We start from the raw sequence: 15,808 nt of genomic DNA, 5'->3' as shown, positions 1-15,808 counted from the left end.
ATGGTCCATTGACAGTATCTGAATCATGCAGCTGTACGCAAAAGCTACTTGAACCTATACGTACAGATTTGCACTACTAACAATTATTAAAAAAAAGAAAAGTACCTTTTGCTGTCTTAGGCTTATATGTGCGTGTAAATGTTGGCTCTATGTACTGCATATCCCACATTTGAGCCTTGTCATTGGTATCAGACGCCGTGTAATTCGACGTTTAGGATAGAGGAGTGAGGTAAAGGTAAGTTTTTCAATTGATATCTCAATGAAAGCAGTTGCAAAAACCGAACAAAGGTGGAGAACGGCGAAATAACGCTATTTTAAAAAATAGTCCCCTGTTAAAATAAGCATGCTGTTATTCGGGGTAGTCTTTGTAAGTTGTGTGTGTTGCCGTATCTAACAGGCTACAACACCTTGAAGATAATGTTAAGTTATAATAAGTTCTACATTTCAGGTTAGCGTTTTAAAATGTATGGGTTTTATTATAGTGATTTACGTTCACGGTTTGCTCTATGTACAGCCTAGTCGTGTTACATTTTACACGGTCAGCCTATATTATGAAACGTTTCATTTACTCAAACCCTACAAAGGTTTGATTGAGATATTTTTGTTATTCGTGTTTCTGCTTATAAGAGCTTGAAACGTTTATTTGACTTCAGAATTTGACCAGATAGAAAGCTTTGTCACGGTACGCAAATTCGACCAGAAGAAAAATGGAAACGGCGCTTGGCCTTTGACTCAGTGATCTTTTCTGAGGTCACTGCAGCATTTTTTTTAAAGTAGTAATTATCGGTCACTGTCTCTACGATACCGCGAGAAGCCTCAGACCGGGGTATGGGTATTCAAAACATTTCGATGTTGCTATCCTTGTGTATGTAAATGCTGCTGGCTGTGTGAAGGTTTTGCGAGGTGAGGGATCTAAATTACTAGCTTACAGGTTTAACGCTGTTTATCAAACATTATCATGCGTTTGCCATTTAATCAATTTACTCTCCCAAATCTAACTGAAGCCATCACAAATCATAAATTATATCTGAGTATTAGTTTCCCCCCCTTAGCACGCAGCTGGTTAGCAGAGCATAGCAGGACAAATCTTTGAAAAAAGCAAAAAACCCTCCATGTAAATTAAGCATTTTACATAAGTTAAATAGGCTTCCGTAAAAAAAATGATTGATCCGTACGGCTATGGTTTCATCTCAGTTTCATGCACTAAAGCCATTAATCTAAATGTTGTTGACAAAGCCCTTATAAACCACCGCCACGTGTACTTCGGGGCAGCTTACGAAAAAGAACGTTGTCTATACTGTTTTCGATTTTCATCATGTTAGAAGTCTGTATCACAAACAAGACCAAGTCCCAACACTGCATGTTATTAATTAACACCACCCCCCCCCCTTAAACTTCACTCAACAGTGGTTGATAAATGTGGTGATAATTAATTTAATCTGGAGATAAAACTTTGTAAACGTTGTCAGTTACAAAATGTATTTAAATGTGTGAAAATAAAGAATGTAAAGCTTAATAGGTATAAGCTGGATATTTCAATGCAAACGATTTATTATGTAGGGTTTATAGACTTTAAAAATACGTATTGCAAAAGAGGCCTGGTAAACGAATTTGAATCAATTAACAGCAATAATTCTATAATTACTGGATAAACCTACAGTCAGTTCCCATGTACTAAGCATACCTCACGACAGTAACTGCATCTTTTAATTCACAAGATCGAATACATGAATATTATTTGTGTTCGTGTAAATTAAATTTCCTGCAGAAAATATGCTCATGCTTTTGATTTTTAAAACAGTTTCTGTGCTTTAGTTTGGAGTTCATTTGATCTTCCATTTGCCTTCTAAAAACATGTTCAGCTATCTTAATGCACTTTCTTTCATCAACTGAAAATCTCGAGAAGTTCGTTATTTTGAATAGTTGGTGAGCTCTTTAGTATGTATGCCGACTTCTTATTGCATCTCGATTTTGTCTGAACGTGCGTGCGTGCACGAACCATCATTGTCAATGTCTTCCTCCTTTGCGGCTTTCAGGCCTTCTGGTCAATGCATGCCCCCACACAAAGTCGTGTTTGTGAGCAACGGCTGAAAGCAATACATATAAGGATAATATTGATATGCTTGATACAATGGAAAGACAGGTGGACTGGGCAAATCCTCGACTGTGTATTGTCTCTGGTCATTTTTCACCAGCACTCTCACGGCAACCCTTTTTGCCAGCGTTGAAGTTGAGGTCGCTGCTAGTTCGGCTGCCATCTGCCGCCGTTTAGTTTTGTATCTCCTGTTCTGGAACCAGATTTTCACCTGAGTCTCAGTGAGCTTCAGAGCCCCGGCTAAGTCCGCTCGCTCGGGCCCAGATAGGTAGCGTTGCAGGTTAAAGCGTCTCTCCAGCTCGTAGACCTGCGCATGTGAGAATGCGGCTCGAGACCTCTTCTTGTTTGATTTAGGATGATGGTCTTCGAGGTTTTGTCTCTCCTGCTTCCCTGGGCCAGCGTTTGATAACTGCATGTCAAGTTCTGTGTGGACAAGAATAAGTCTTATGATTCTGACTTTAAAACAGGAGGCCTCTTTATGCTTCAAATAGTAACTATAGAAGCATTGGACTTATAGTACAGCCCTCAGGTCATGGCCTTAATGCACTGTAAATACGACCATAAATTTGAAGTTGAAAGTAAAGGGCAACCTTTGTGATGGTGGGGCATTTATTTAATATCTCATTTAAACATTTGCCGAAAGGAAATATCAGTGCATCTTACGTTCTCAAAAACCTCTGGTGAAAACATTTTGAAGTTGGATTATTGTGTTCACGATTTTGGAATACAATGAAAAATGTACAGCGGACCACCAAAATGTGCACAACATCATTTCATATAACTATTCTAACTTTGATTATTTAGCTTTCAGTACATGGCATACATTTGCCCTGTGTCAGCAATCGATGTAAAAAGATGTCAGGATTTTTGAGTTAGAAAGGACTTTAACAAACCTTGTCGGCATTCTTCCCCAGTGGATTCCTCCTCACAAGAGTGCTGGTCGGATGAGAATGTGTCGACTTCACGCACAACAGGAGAAGTGCAATTGCTTTCTTCAAGGATGCGTCCCTCGTTGCTCTCTTTCCCGTTCAGGTCTTCCCTGTGCTTCGACTGGAATGAGCCAGCACAGCTCTCTCCCTCTGTCTCCCTTAAAAGCTCGACATTTGACAGCCCTTCGATCTGAGTAAATTCGCGGGCTAGTGGAATGTTGTTCCGCTGATCTTGACCTCGAGTTAGAATGTCATGGATAGAGAATGAAGTGCAACTCTGCGCCATTTAAAACATTTAAGAGAACGGACAGTTTTTAAGTTTAGACCAGCCCCAGTATCGAACTAACACCGGTTCCTGATGCGCGTAATTCTAGTGTTCACGTAATAATAAAACGTCTCGTCGTCTATCATTGACTGAGATGACTTCTTTGTTGTTTCCCCTCTTAAGTTTGATTTAATTGTGGTGAAACTTCTCCTGGTCCAATCAACAAGCAATGTGTCAGAAAATGTCAAGTCTACATCAACACTCTCTCGAGCACTTATGAACGCTTTGCCAATTGGCTCTTTGTGCCTGTTAGCCCCGCCCTGTGACCCACCTTTCTCAGTGTAAACTTTAGAGTACAGTAATTAAAGACCTGTTTAAACTAAATTTACTTTAACCTCATTTTGCGAGAGTGTGTTGTGATTTTAGCTGAAAATTTCACACGACAACACAATAGACGTAAATTGTAGGGCGCCGACATGTAATTCTGATGATTGTCACAACTCAGTCATTTCTTCAATGCTAAACTGTGCTCTCTGGAATATTTTGGACCATATTTTCCTTTCCCGTGCCTCTACCGCTAAAGAGTGAAATTATAAAAAGTGCAGTAGTGCTTGGAGCATTATAAACTCAACATTAAAATCATTTATTTAATTTACAAGTACACCCCCCCCTACGCCCCCCCCCCCCACACACACACACACACGCACACTTCGAACAACATCGGTAACCCAACTAGCGGGTTTCCTCCGTCGTTAATGAACATGCTAACCGACAGACTCATCAAAACAAAAGTGCTTCTTGTAAAATCGTAGCTGCCCTTCCCTTGTCAACAGACAGTGGCCGCCAAGCGCAGCATATTAAACCGACATTGCAAATGTGCAGTGCTAATTCGACGCAAAACTAGACAACATGTCGAAAAACGTAACCTACCTCTTTCCAAATAATTTTCTGTTTAACCGTAATACTACGTAATAAGACGTGTATTGCGTCTCATCAAATTATTTTTTGTTGCTGGACTTAGACCAAAGTAAATCGCAAATAATTATTTCTGTAGCCTAGTAAGTGGCTCAACGGAAGACAACATAACGCAGAGATTAAGTTTCCGCTGGTAATCTCTTGTTGTGTTGCTCCATTGCAATAGAATGTGCTTAACAAAATAAACCCCTTCACTGAGATTTACACGGATGTCAGTATACATAGGCACGTACACATATGTACACACGCACACATAAGCGCACACACATACATAAAGACTTCTTTGAAAATTTAGATATCTGTATATATTAACAAATATCTTTTATATATACATATATGGATGTGAGCGCGCCTTATAGCTTGACATCTTTCTAAATGAGACCGCGGTTTTACTTGTTGAGCGGGCTTGCATGTATGGATTTTCATGTCCCAACGTCTCTGCGACGCCGGATTTGACCCAAATTTAAATCTAAATGTAACCCTTATGTAATGGACCAGACAACTTCAACAGAGGGAGTGTCAATAACCAGGAAACGGACTACAATACAACTGACTACAACATCGTTTTTACGGGTGCTTATAATAATAATAATGAAACTATAATTATGTGTTGTGTGTTCGTTCAAATTATTATTATCATTATTATTATTATTATTATTATTATTATTACTGTTATTGTTGTTGTTGTAATAATAATAATAATAATTATTACTATTATTATTATTATTATAATTAAAAAATAATAACCCTCTTTTTTTATCACGTTGCTGTGTCTGACGTAGGTTTTTTCAATGTTTCTGAACTGTATGTTATATAATGTAGTTTCTGGAATTATATTTTCAAATCAAAATGAAATATAAAGCAACCATAAGTGGAGGGGGAGGTCACTGACAAGTGAGGTAAAGTTACACTGGACACACACACACACACTGTACTCTCACCCATCTGGCCAGGTGTTGTCTGTGTTTGTGTATGTGGGTTAAAATAATAAAACGTTACTGGAAGTATTAGGCCATAATATTTGATGCTGTTGTCTTCTGTTGGCATAACTCGGCTTGTACCTGAGCCCCTCTCTCAGGTGCTGCTTTTATGAGAGTTTTCCGAAGAGAAGACCTTGGGGATGTACGTGGACTTGGGCAGGGAAAGGATGCGAAGCGTGACAGTTGTTGCTGTAACAGATAAAACACTCTCCTTTTGGGGTGAGTGACAATAATGTTGACTATCCTCCACCTCTCTTGGTCCTCCCTATTTTCAGTTCTCCCTCTCTCTCTCTCTCTCTCTCTCCCTTTCTCTTCTCTCCCTCCTGGTTATTCATTTTCAAGTTTACTCATGTTTTTTTTCTCGAATGATTAGATTATTTTAAATGCATATTAAACATTCATAATATTTTAATTGAATCGCTTGAATATATATTCACTATATCAATATAATATAATGTAAAACAATATCCACTATAGTTTTAAATATATGTGAGACGTTAAAATCTAGACAGTGCAACAGTTTAGTTTCAGAATGAAACTACCAACTGACAATCAGCTGTTTAAATATAGATAGCCCTTCATGCCAATACAGGCGGGGCCTGGGTGAACACTGACGTACTTCGCTTATAAAATACCAGTGCTCGAAGACTTTCAGGAGACAGACGTCAATTCCTTGCTGCATTTTACACATCCAAATTTATCTGCACAATCCATGGCTTTCAGGACATACAACCCACCTCAAAAATAAGACACTTGTACACTTCGGCGCATTGCGCAAACCTTGGTTCCTTTTTTCCCTTTGAAATAAGTCGAATGTCAATTCTGAAGGGATCTCTTCAATCAGTGGTGACGTGTGTCCTGTGTCATTGGCATACTGTCTTCTAATGCATTTCTGTATAGAATCTATAGCTGTAAAGGATCTGATGGAGACTTGCAAAAATCAGCTCGTGCTCATGAGTCCCTTTAAGTTTGTTGATGGTTGTTGCATCAATGTTGTCCATTTGCGTACACATGAGATGAATATCTGTTTCTACTAGAGGACAAGATACACATATCACGTTCTAAATTAGCCAGTTATTACTAATATGATCAAATTGTTGTATTTTGCATAACATGAAAAATCAAATTCATGATATGCGTTACAAGTATTTTTCGTATACGAACGATTAACTATACAGCCTATATGAGCTGATATTATTGTATTGATCTCAAATGCGCTCCGTTGTAAACTAGCGGGTTTACCGGCTGCGAACAAGAATGCACAGGATGCCTGTTGGCTGCTAGGTGAATTGTCCAAACCTTGAGCAGTACAGGTGAATGTTGCATATTTTGAATAGCCATTGTAATATTTCAACAGCGTCGCAATGTTTCTCAGATTGATTAAGTCGTATAAAAGATTGACAAACTGACGACAACTCCAAAGGCTTTTTGTATTTCCTCGGAGGGACGGTCATAGATTGGTCCATTTCCGCTGCGTTTATCCATGAGAGGGAAGTTATCTTTACCGGGTGGTAAGAAAGGAATGAGAATCCGACCGCACACAGGAAAAAAGATTTTGTTGTACAAGTTTTTGTCGGACCTGTTAAGAGCCTATGCAAATTAGCTACACCACATAAAACACACTAATATCTAAAGCTTAAGTATGAACAATACACTGAAACTTATCTTACCATTAACAGTTAATAATTTCCTCAATTATGAACTCTTAAACATGTTTTCAGGTGCCGTAGGATTTCTTTCTTTCTTCCTCTGTCTTTTTTTTTTTTTACAAGAAATTATACTCTAATTTCTTTGAAATTAGTTGTGCAATACATTTTAACTGTAACCAGCCTTGATTTAAGTTCAGTCAATAATACAAGCCCATGATGAATCTCTATTAAATTTTCCACAGCCTACATAATAGTCAAAGTGCCGTCAAAAGAGACGCATTAATTTAAAGAAAGTAGTCTGACTACAGCCACTTTTCAAATGACACACAACATCTTTGACTGAACTGTTAACGGTTGTATCAGTTTATTAATTCTTTACAGCTGTCTAAAACGAAGGTGCGTAAATCATGACCAATTAACAAATGCTTTATTTGATAGACCGGGTGGAATGTGATCCATTTCCCATCAGAAACAAGATAGCAGCGCCACCTTGTGGTGCTTTTAATATATCGGATTTTTTTTTCTCCTTTAATATATTATGTTGGCCCACGCCTTCCTTCACACATGGAAATTTCACACCCTGTAAATTCACGGCTATTTCATGACATGTAACAGATGGGTAATTAAATACATACATAGTGCACATACTGTACATCAAGAAAATAACTGAAGTTATGAAGCTATGAGTATTGCTGATTTAACATGGAGAATAAAACGTGACGTTGAAGGCCGTTGCTATTTTATCAAAACGAAAAATATCATATCAATTTTTATACGCTTCTCTCTCGCTCTTTTTTTTAAATCATGCTAAGAATCACGATTGCTGCTTCCGGCTTATCTCGGTTTTTAATAATTTATTATTACAGCACAGATTTTTATGTTTAATTGGGGTTTTGCATTAAATTATCTCTCATGTCAACACGTTGAGATACTAACGTATTAAAATTGTTTTGCAGGAATATACTCATAGAGCGGGAAGAAGAAAGCAAAACGTTTGTTGACTTTTGGGGGCATAATAGCCTACTTAGGCCTTTGCGTGGCAAAGCCGTATACATTAGGGGAAAAACTAAATTACGACTGTGTTTGAAGCATTCTGATAATTTTTTAAAGCTCATAATTACGCAGTTCCATATAAACAGTAAATGTAAAATGAAATATCATGTCAGTTGAAGTATTTGACACTTGGAGGCAGCGAAGATGAGAAAGCATAGCATAGGTTAAGTGTCTGTTGTGCCGAGTCAAGTCAGCGCCATTATCGCTGGCGCTGCAGGAGACGGGGTTGGAGTAGCAGTCTTAACAACAGCTGGCAGGACTCGGACAGACCGTATATGCCTTCTACAATCTGCCTCAGACTGTGCGCCTATGCGTTCAGTCAGCTGGAGGTATTCGGTATGAGACGCAAATCTTTGCCTGATGTTCATGCAAATGATACGTAAATATTGCCAGTAAAGTAAGTAAAAAGTATTTATTTGTACGAAAGTGATTTACCAGTCTTTGCAATGCTCTAACACTCTCTGTAGACAACTCCTGTGTAGTCTGTTGCACATTTTTTCTGTTTCGCTTAGGCTCTGGTAGCATGTGGACTGGCTGTCTTCTCCGTGTTGCGTTTTTATCCCCTGTCTCGGCTCTGCAAAATATCACTCAGGAGCTTGGGCTCAGACCAAATCAAAACTATGTCTGCGCATGCCTCTATTGCCGTGGTCAAAATTTCAATGATATATATGTTCAAAGAAACATAGAAGTCCAAGCCAACATCTCTCATCTCTCAGCGAATGCTTCTTTTTCTCATTAAGCTACTTTATAGTAAACGATGCACGAGACTTCCGTAGAGTAAGAAATATTACTAGCTGTCATCGGTACTAGACTAGACGGCGGGTAGTCTCTCCAAAAAAATGAGGGAGCTCCCTTCATATTTAGCGTGTGTGTTTGGCCTTCTCGACCAGTAAATCTGCAGTTACCTAGGAGCTGTTGTTTTTTTGGAAAACTACGTGCCGTGATCCTGATGGCGGAGCAGTTGCCTGGCATAGATACGAATCTCGTTTCCAGCCCTGAGCGGGCATGTCAGCGCTGGTGAGGTTGCGTCCTAAGGCATCGCCGCTCTGTCGCCAGCACTATTTACATTGCGGTATCTCGGCCACTTATCCTGACACCAGGTATGTCCTACCGGCAGTGCAGTAGGCACAGGAAGTGTTCAGCCTTGTTATTAGGAAAGGCGAGCTCTTGATGCCACTGTGTTTACATTTCAATTTATCTTCATTAGAAGCGTTGAGGCTCGGTGAGGACCGAAATGTAGAATAAACGGGGCAAAGATTGATTTAACTGAAGTGTCTTATCACGACGGCAAAAACCTGAGATAACAACAAGGACTCGTCCATGGGGATTTATTTTAAATCATTTCAGTAAAAGGCTGTCACAAGGATGACCATAAGTGATATTATTCGTAAAGATTAAGATGTGTTAATTAATATAGAACGTCAAAACAAACAGGCAACGGCCACTCTCTGGACAAACACTGGTACTGCTGGATTAACTTAAACTAACCAACTAAATAAACAATAAAAACACAACAGTAACGTATAATAATAATAATAATAATAATAATAATAATAATAATAATTCGGTGTCTTCTTCAACTACACAATCTCTGGGGATAATTGAACCTTTGAATAATTTAACTGAATAACTGAATTATTAATAAAAAAAATAAACACCAAACTGATATAATCTTTGATCAAGAGTCATATCGCAAAGATCTGTCTAATTTCAGTTTCGAAGTGGAACTCTAGCAAAGCACTGAAGACCTTTTTCAGGGCCAAGCATACAAACTGGTTGTTGTTACGAAGTAGAATTTTGTAAGCGTTTGCTGTTTTAAATGCATAACTATCTTACTTTAGATTGTCCACTGTTATTTGTGTTGGAAAATGGCGCGTATATTATCATAACAGTAGACAGTGTATCACTAAATTTCACTTCTTTATGGTGCAGAACTCTTAAAGAAATTAAAACATACTGACCCACTCCTCATGTGTTGAAACTATAGGCCTACCTATATTATAACCGACGTCAAATGTCTACATACGACACATTATAATGTCCGTTTTTCTCTGTATTGCGAGTCAGCTCATTTGAATTCCTGGGATGAACACACAAGAGATTAGTTTGTTTTCAACACAGCGAACACGAGAGTAGGGTGTGCATGGTTAGGCTACTTTCTTTACGGCATCAGCAATGTGAGAACATGCTCTTGAAGACCACTGTAATGGCAATCAACGAATCTCCACTGAATAAGCTTAGGACACATCTACAGTTGCGAGCAGTGACCAAAGGATTTTTCCTCGATATTCTTCGAGAAACTATTTTTTATGTGTGTGTTCTTCCAGGTGATTTAGCCAAGGAAACTGAACACGAAAGTGGCACGGACGGAATCCAAAAAGAAAAAGGGAACTGTCCCTGTCAGGTTCATAAGAAACGATGCCTCTGCTGCCTCTGCACAGTTTAATGCCATGCATCGCAAAACATGCCGCCTATTAACGTAACTCCTCGCGCTAATATTCGTTCAAACGTTCTAGATTCTCTTCACCTCGTTTGCCACTGGCACATGCTCTGCTACACAGGCATTAAGGGATTCACCTTTTGTTGTAAACAGTTTAACGGATTTTAGATTTTGTTACTTTTGTTGAAGTAGAACAGTGTAAACACACTATATATTTTTCCTCTTGGGGTATTTTTTGTTTAACCTCTGTTTGATCACAGATCATTAGTCTCCGATAAATTCATGGGTAAAATTGCGTTTCACACCCATGACACTGTTTGTGCTATGTGCTGCGCCATTCGCGACAAACGATTAGGTCATTCACGATTAAACACGAGACACATTCTGGGCCTGTTTAAGTTGTCGGAGATCAAAATGGATTTACTCCCACACAAAGCAGTTTTTACGACAAAATGGACTAGATGAGAATTGAAATAAGAAACACTTTACATTTCAGTAGTTGTTGATACTCAGAATGTTTACTTCAATGTAATAGTAGAGTTCGGAGAGATAAAGTCATATTACATAGTATAGGCCTACTGATTTGTCGTTTATAGTTACATATCCGTGGATAAGATTTGCCCGTGGAAAGTCTGAAATGCAGGAAGTATTTATGGCTGTCTAAGTGCACATTTGATACAACATTTAGTTAGGCATGTCATGAAAATATTTAACATTTAATGCCATTAATAAACACCAGCTTTTATTTGACTTGCAGTTTCTGCTCCAAGGATGCCCACGTGATCGACAATATTTTCTTCAAATGAAAGAAAAGCTCATCGTATGTTTTTCTTTCAGGTAAAGATTTTCACTCCATAAATACTTTTAGCCATCTGTCAATCAATTAGCAGTAATATTTTACATATAGGCTACAAAGTGAGGCGGATCATCGACGCTTAAAACTAATTTACCAATACTACCAAGCGCGAATGCCCTGCAGAGCTCCTTGACAGGGTGAAATCGTTGTTCCTTGAGGAGCTTGAGGCTGAGAGGCCGTTCCGATGTTACTGAGGCTCATGGACATTAACGCGTTGGCCGTTGTATTCGTCGGAAGAGCTGGTATGCTGGAGTATGTGCAGCTGTAGCCGTTTGTGTATGCCGCGTTGTTGTATGACGGATAACCATTGTAAGTATACGGATTTGCTCCTACAGTATATGTTGCATTGTACGTCTGTGATCCCGATAAACAAGGTTTGCCGTCCCGAACTAAAACCGGCACTGCCACTCGCCTTGGAGGCGGTGGATGATGATGTCCAGCCATCTCAAGAGATTTATCTTGCCTCTGCCGTTTACATTTGTATCTTCGATTTTGAAACCATATTTTCACCTGCGTCGACGTAAGTTTCAGTGTGCTGGCCAAGTGTTCTCTCTCTGGCGCAGATAAGTATCGTTGTTGCTTGAAGCGCCTCTCCAACTCGAAGACCTGCGCTTGGGAGAAGAGAACCCTGGGTTTCCGCCTGGTCCTCTGCCGCTGCGCTCGCTCCGTATCCAGTTGAATTTCGCCTTCGCATTCTGGAGATCTGATCGAAGTGCCACAGCTCTCTAAAACATAAAACAGAAAGTCAAATTTACACCGTTACACTGTTTTCCTCCCACCGCAAATGCTTACACAGAACGTAGCTTGGGTTAGTCGTGGGTCATTGTCTTATTTGATTGTTTATTTAATTGTTTGAGAACTGGATATGTGTTAATGACAGCCAACGGCCAAAACGGCCGAAATGTTCTCGCTCCTCGAAATACACAATCACGCCAATGGGTAGCTATAAATCAGTTGTTAAATATCAGTAATTACCAACTTTTCTTACAGCAGGTAGTCGTAGTTTGCAGTGCTGCCAATAAATTGATTTATGAAATATGTCCATATTCAACAGTTATTAATCTTGAATATTGCGGGTTTAATTAAATGTTAAGGAAGAGTCTTTTCCAAGTCAAAATATTTATCGTAAATTTTCTTTAGCTATTTGCTTCTTTAGTATGGTTTAGTTAGTTACTGAGGGCTGTCAGATCGCATTGTTACATTATTGTTTTTGTTTGTCTTCAACTTTCTAATTTTCCGCTCTGGTATTCCGAATGGAAAGTTTACAGTACGAATTACTCACTGGTTTCTTGGTCCTCAAGTTCGTCTTCAAATTTGGGTTCGGCGGATTGACCCAGTGCGGAATGAACATACATTTGTGGGGATAGACTTGGGTCCATTAGGTTATCTTGTGCGGATAGTGTATTCAGAAAAGACATCTTCTCTTCGCCGTCCGAAAAGCCGCCTCTGTCTCCACCGCCGAGCAAACAGGATGGAGGCGACCGAGAGTGTTGCGGCAGCTCTGGGTGTAAGGGTGCGTGAGGGTGTGCTAGATGCAAAGACTGGTGGCGGAGGAGATGATCAGACTGCTGCTCCAATTTAAGTATATCCTTAACAGAAAATGGCGTTGAGGTTAACGGGCTAGGGAGCATCATCGGCTGCTGCTCTCGTACATCAAGATGTTATCCCGGCGAAGTTAACCTGGAGCTCAGACTGTTGTTATAGAGTCACTCTCCTAAAACGTCATTCTCGCGAAAATACATCCAAAAGTGTAGACGAAGCTCCCATGTTAGGGGAAAGTTTATGAAGGATTATCATGCATCGTCTGTTTTCCATGAGAGGAGGGGAAGACTGCCACTTACACTCAAGCTGTTGTATGTTTTGTTACTGGAACCTGTGAATACAAAGCATGGGTTCTTCCCCGTGATGTCACATCGCCGGGGCGGGAGGTACTGCGAGAATGATTAGAAGGTTATGCCTCTTCGCCAGTCAAGCGAATAAGTAGCCTATGGTCTTATCCAGTTTAAGAGAGGATCATCGCGTGGTGTATCACCACTCCCCGTATTATCAGATTATCAAAACTTCAAAACTGCTTTATTCGTAGTCTAAGCGAACAGAAACGAAGTCCGTCGTCATTACTAGAATGCTGAAAGGCACCGCACCATAACGGACAGACCTTAGTTTAGAATTTCCTAAGTGGTTAAAATACATTTCAAAGGTGAAGTTTGTGACAACAGAACTTAAGTAATCAGGCTGACTAATAGTTATGGACTGAGCAGTGCAAATCAGTGAACTGTCATGTATTTGCTATATTTTGGACTCGGGCCTGCCAGCAAAGTTGGATGCATTTTACGTTCAGTGAAATGCCTCAAGCGTTAGGCCTATCGTAAATATATTAATAAAAAGGCGACAACCCAACAGCGTATTGTTTGATAAGTGAACAGTGGTATGGTATTTCACTATGGTCCATTGAGCAGTGGCCGAAGTTTCCCTTCCTTGTCAGGTTTTACCACTGGCTCGCAACATACTTTATGCCAGTACAGGAATTCTGTGTATGAAAGGTAGCAATGAACTGCATGTGTTCATTTGGTGAGCAAAGCTTCGTGTCGATACTCATTTGATCAGAGACCTGATCACGAATTTCCATAGATTTTTAAGCTCATCTTCCACAGACGACAAGGTTTTCCATAATTATTTATTCGTGTGTGCGTGTGTGTGTGTGTGTGTGAGTATGTGTGTGTGTGTGTGTGGGGGGGGGGGGGGGTGCGTTTAAATGTTGGTATGGTTAGTTGATTAGGAGTGTGACTGTGCCAGTGAAGACGAAGTGAAAAATGTCAAGTTATTGCTGTTGGGCGTCTTACAATCTACTAGGTATCATAAAAGCTTCCCGTTTCTTCTCAAAGCCATGATTCACACTCTTTTTTGAAGGGACTGCTATCTCTCTTCCCTCGCCTAAGGATGAAGGGATAAGATAGCGACATACTGACATAAACCCGTGGCTTCCCTGAATGTGAGAGAGTAGCCGTGTACCTTCATTTTTAGACATAATCAAAAATGAGCAATTATAGCCTAATTGTATTTACGAGACGCGAACTATATATTAAATAACCATCTATGGTTGTAGATCACGACTAAAGGCTAAAAGCGCGGAAATTAGGCATTATTTTCCGAACCCCAGGCTATGCGAGGAAGCATTCATGTTATTTGGCCTACCTATGTTTCTTACTTTAATAACAGATCACAGTTTTCACAGATTATATTCGAGCAAGCCATCTGAAACTTTTTAAATATTTAAACTATTTAAAATTCTCCATTTTGAAAAGTTTTTGGTTGCTTTTTATACGGACCAGATGCGCTTACTAATGAGAAGACAAGCACTGGTGAGCACGGAGGAGAAATATAACCCAAGGCTGTCGATGTGTGTGCTACCGATTTTTTACTTGTCAATTGAAACTGACCGTTTACTCTTAGCGTTCAAAATAACAAAGTAAATTACACAGAAAATTACTTTTACACGTTATTTAATGAGAAGTTTAAAAAAAATCGTAGTAGACAGCGTCCAGTCTCAGAAGAAGTTTCCGTGTAAATGGGGGAAAGTAGCTTGAGGACAGCTTGCAAAAGGGATAACCTCAGGACAGCATTCTGGTCTGATTGATGGATACCAGTGCCTTCTGCATTTAGTGAGTTCAGTTAAACACGCACACACACACACACACACACACACACACACACACACACACACACACACACACACGAACACAGACACACATGAACACAGACACAAGACATGACGGTGTAAATTGTAATTAATATTTTATTGCAGATGGAGAATCAGTAACTAAAGCCATGTCGGTGGCTACTTGGTGGCTATCTCTTTTGCAGAGGGCAACAATGCGACGCGGCGCACCTCTTGTCTCCTGTCAACTGCTGTCTCACCCCGGCGCCAGTGACAAAAGCCTGCTTGGACCCAAAACCTGGGGAAAGAAAGAGAAGAGAGTAAAGACGAGATAATCTCATCCGTTTCCAATCATTAGTGCTGTTTAGATTAGGATAGCGTTTTCCCTCACGTCCTGAGATGGATGTGTTTAAATCTACCCTGTGTGTGTGTGTGTGTATGTGTGTGTGTGTGTAAGAGGGCGATTTCACATCCTCTATGTTAACTCACTTTAATAATGTGGATTAGCAGTGCAAACAAATTACAGAAAGCATAAGAACGATTTCTATGATCGACAGAAATGAATAGAATCTAAAATTCTACAACATTTCTACTAGATTTTTGTCTATCATAGAAATCGTTCTTACACTTTCTGCAATTTGTTTGCACTGATATAGGCCCTTTTCCATTACACGAGACATGTTGGCGATTTCACAAATACTTGCCTTTTCATCGGTAGATATTCGTTTTCGATTTTCTGACGGAGATGTTGACGCGTCTTCCAGTAATTATATAATATTTGACGGCTCCGACTGAAAACGTCGTGTCCCCTTTAAGGTGAAATGATTCATCAACACGGTTATGCTTGTTGCAATCCCTTCCCATCCATCATGCGTACATGCTTGGGTGCTGACATACTGACAAAGACGCTA

General features: G+C 39.7%; 1 protein-coding gene across 1 annotated transcript; it reads right to left on the bottom strand.

The window, feature by feature from the left end:
• Positions 1-11,341: 11,341 nt before the first annotated feature.
• Positions 11,342-12,876, bottom strand: nkx2.3 (NK2 homeobox 3). Its single transcript, XM_030772807.1, has 2 exons — positions 12,525-12,876; positions 11,342-11,967 (listed from the first exon to the last, which is right to left on the bottom strand). The coding sequence occupies exons 1-2, from the start codon at positions 12,874-12,876 to the stop codon at positions 11,342-11,344; spliced, it is 978 nt and encodes a 325-aa protein (XP_030628667.1).
• Between the last annotated feature and the right edge of the window lie 2,932 nt (positions 12,877-15,808).

This window comes from Chanos chanos, chromosome 4 (genome assembly GCF_902362185.1).
Source record: "Chanos chanos chromosome 4, fChaCha1.1, whole genome shotgun sequence".
Classification (NCBI taxonomy): domain Eukaryota; kingdom Metazoa; phylum Chordata; class Actinopteri; order Gonorynchiformes; family Chanidae; genus Chanos; species Chanos chanos.
The sequence above is the reverse complement of the archived record's forward strand: the minus strand, read 5'-3'. Positions and strand labels throughout refer to the sequence as shown.

Excerpts from the sequence above, each read along its gene's own strand:
- nkx2.3 (XM_030772807.1), bottom strand. The coding sequence starts at position 12,876 with ATGATGCTCCCTAGCCCGTTAACCTCAACGCCATTTTCTGTTAAGGAT. Across the intron at positions 11,968-12,524 it reads ACTTGAGGACCAAGAAACCA|AGAGCTGTGGCACTTCGATC; the intron begins GTGAGTAATTCG and ends TTTATGTTTTAG.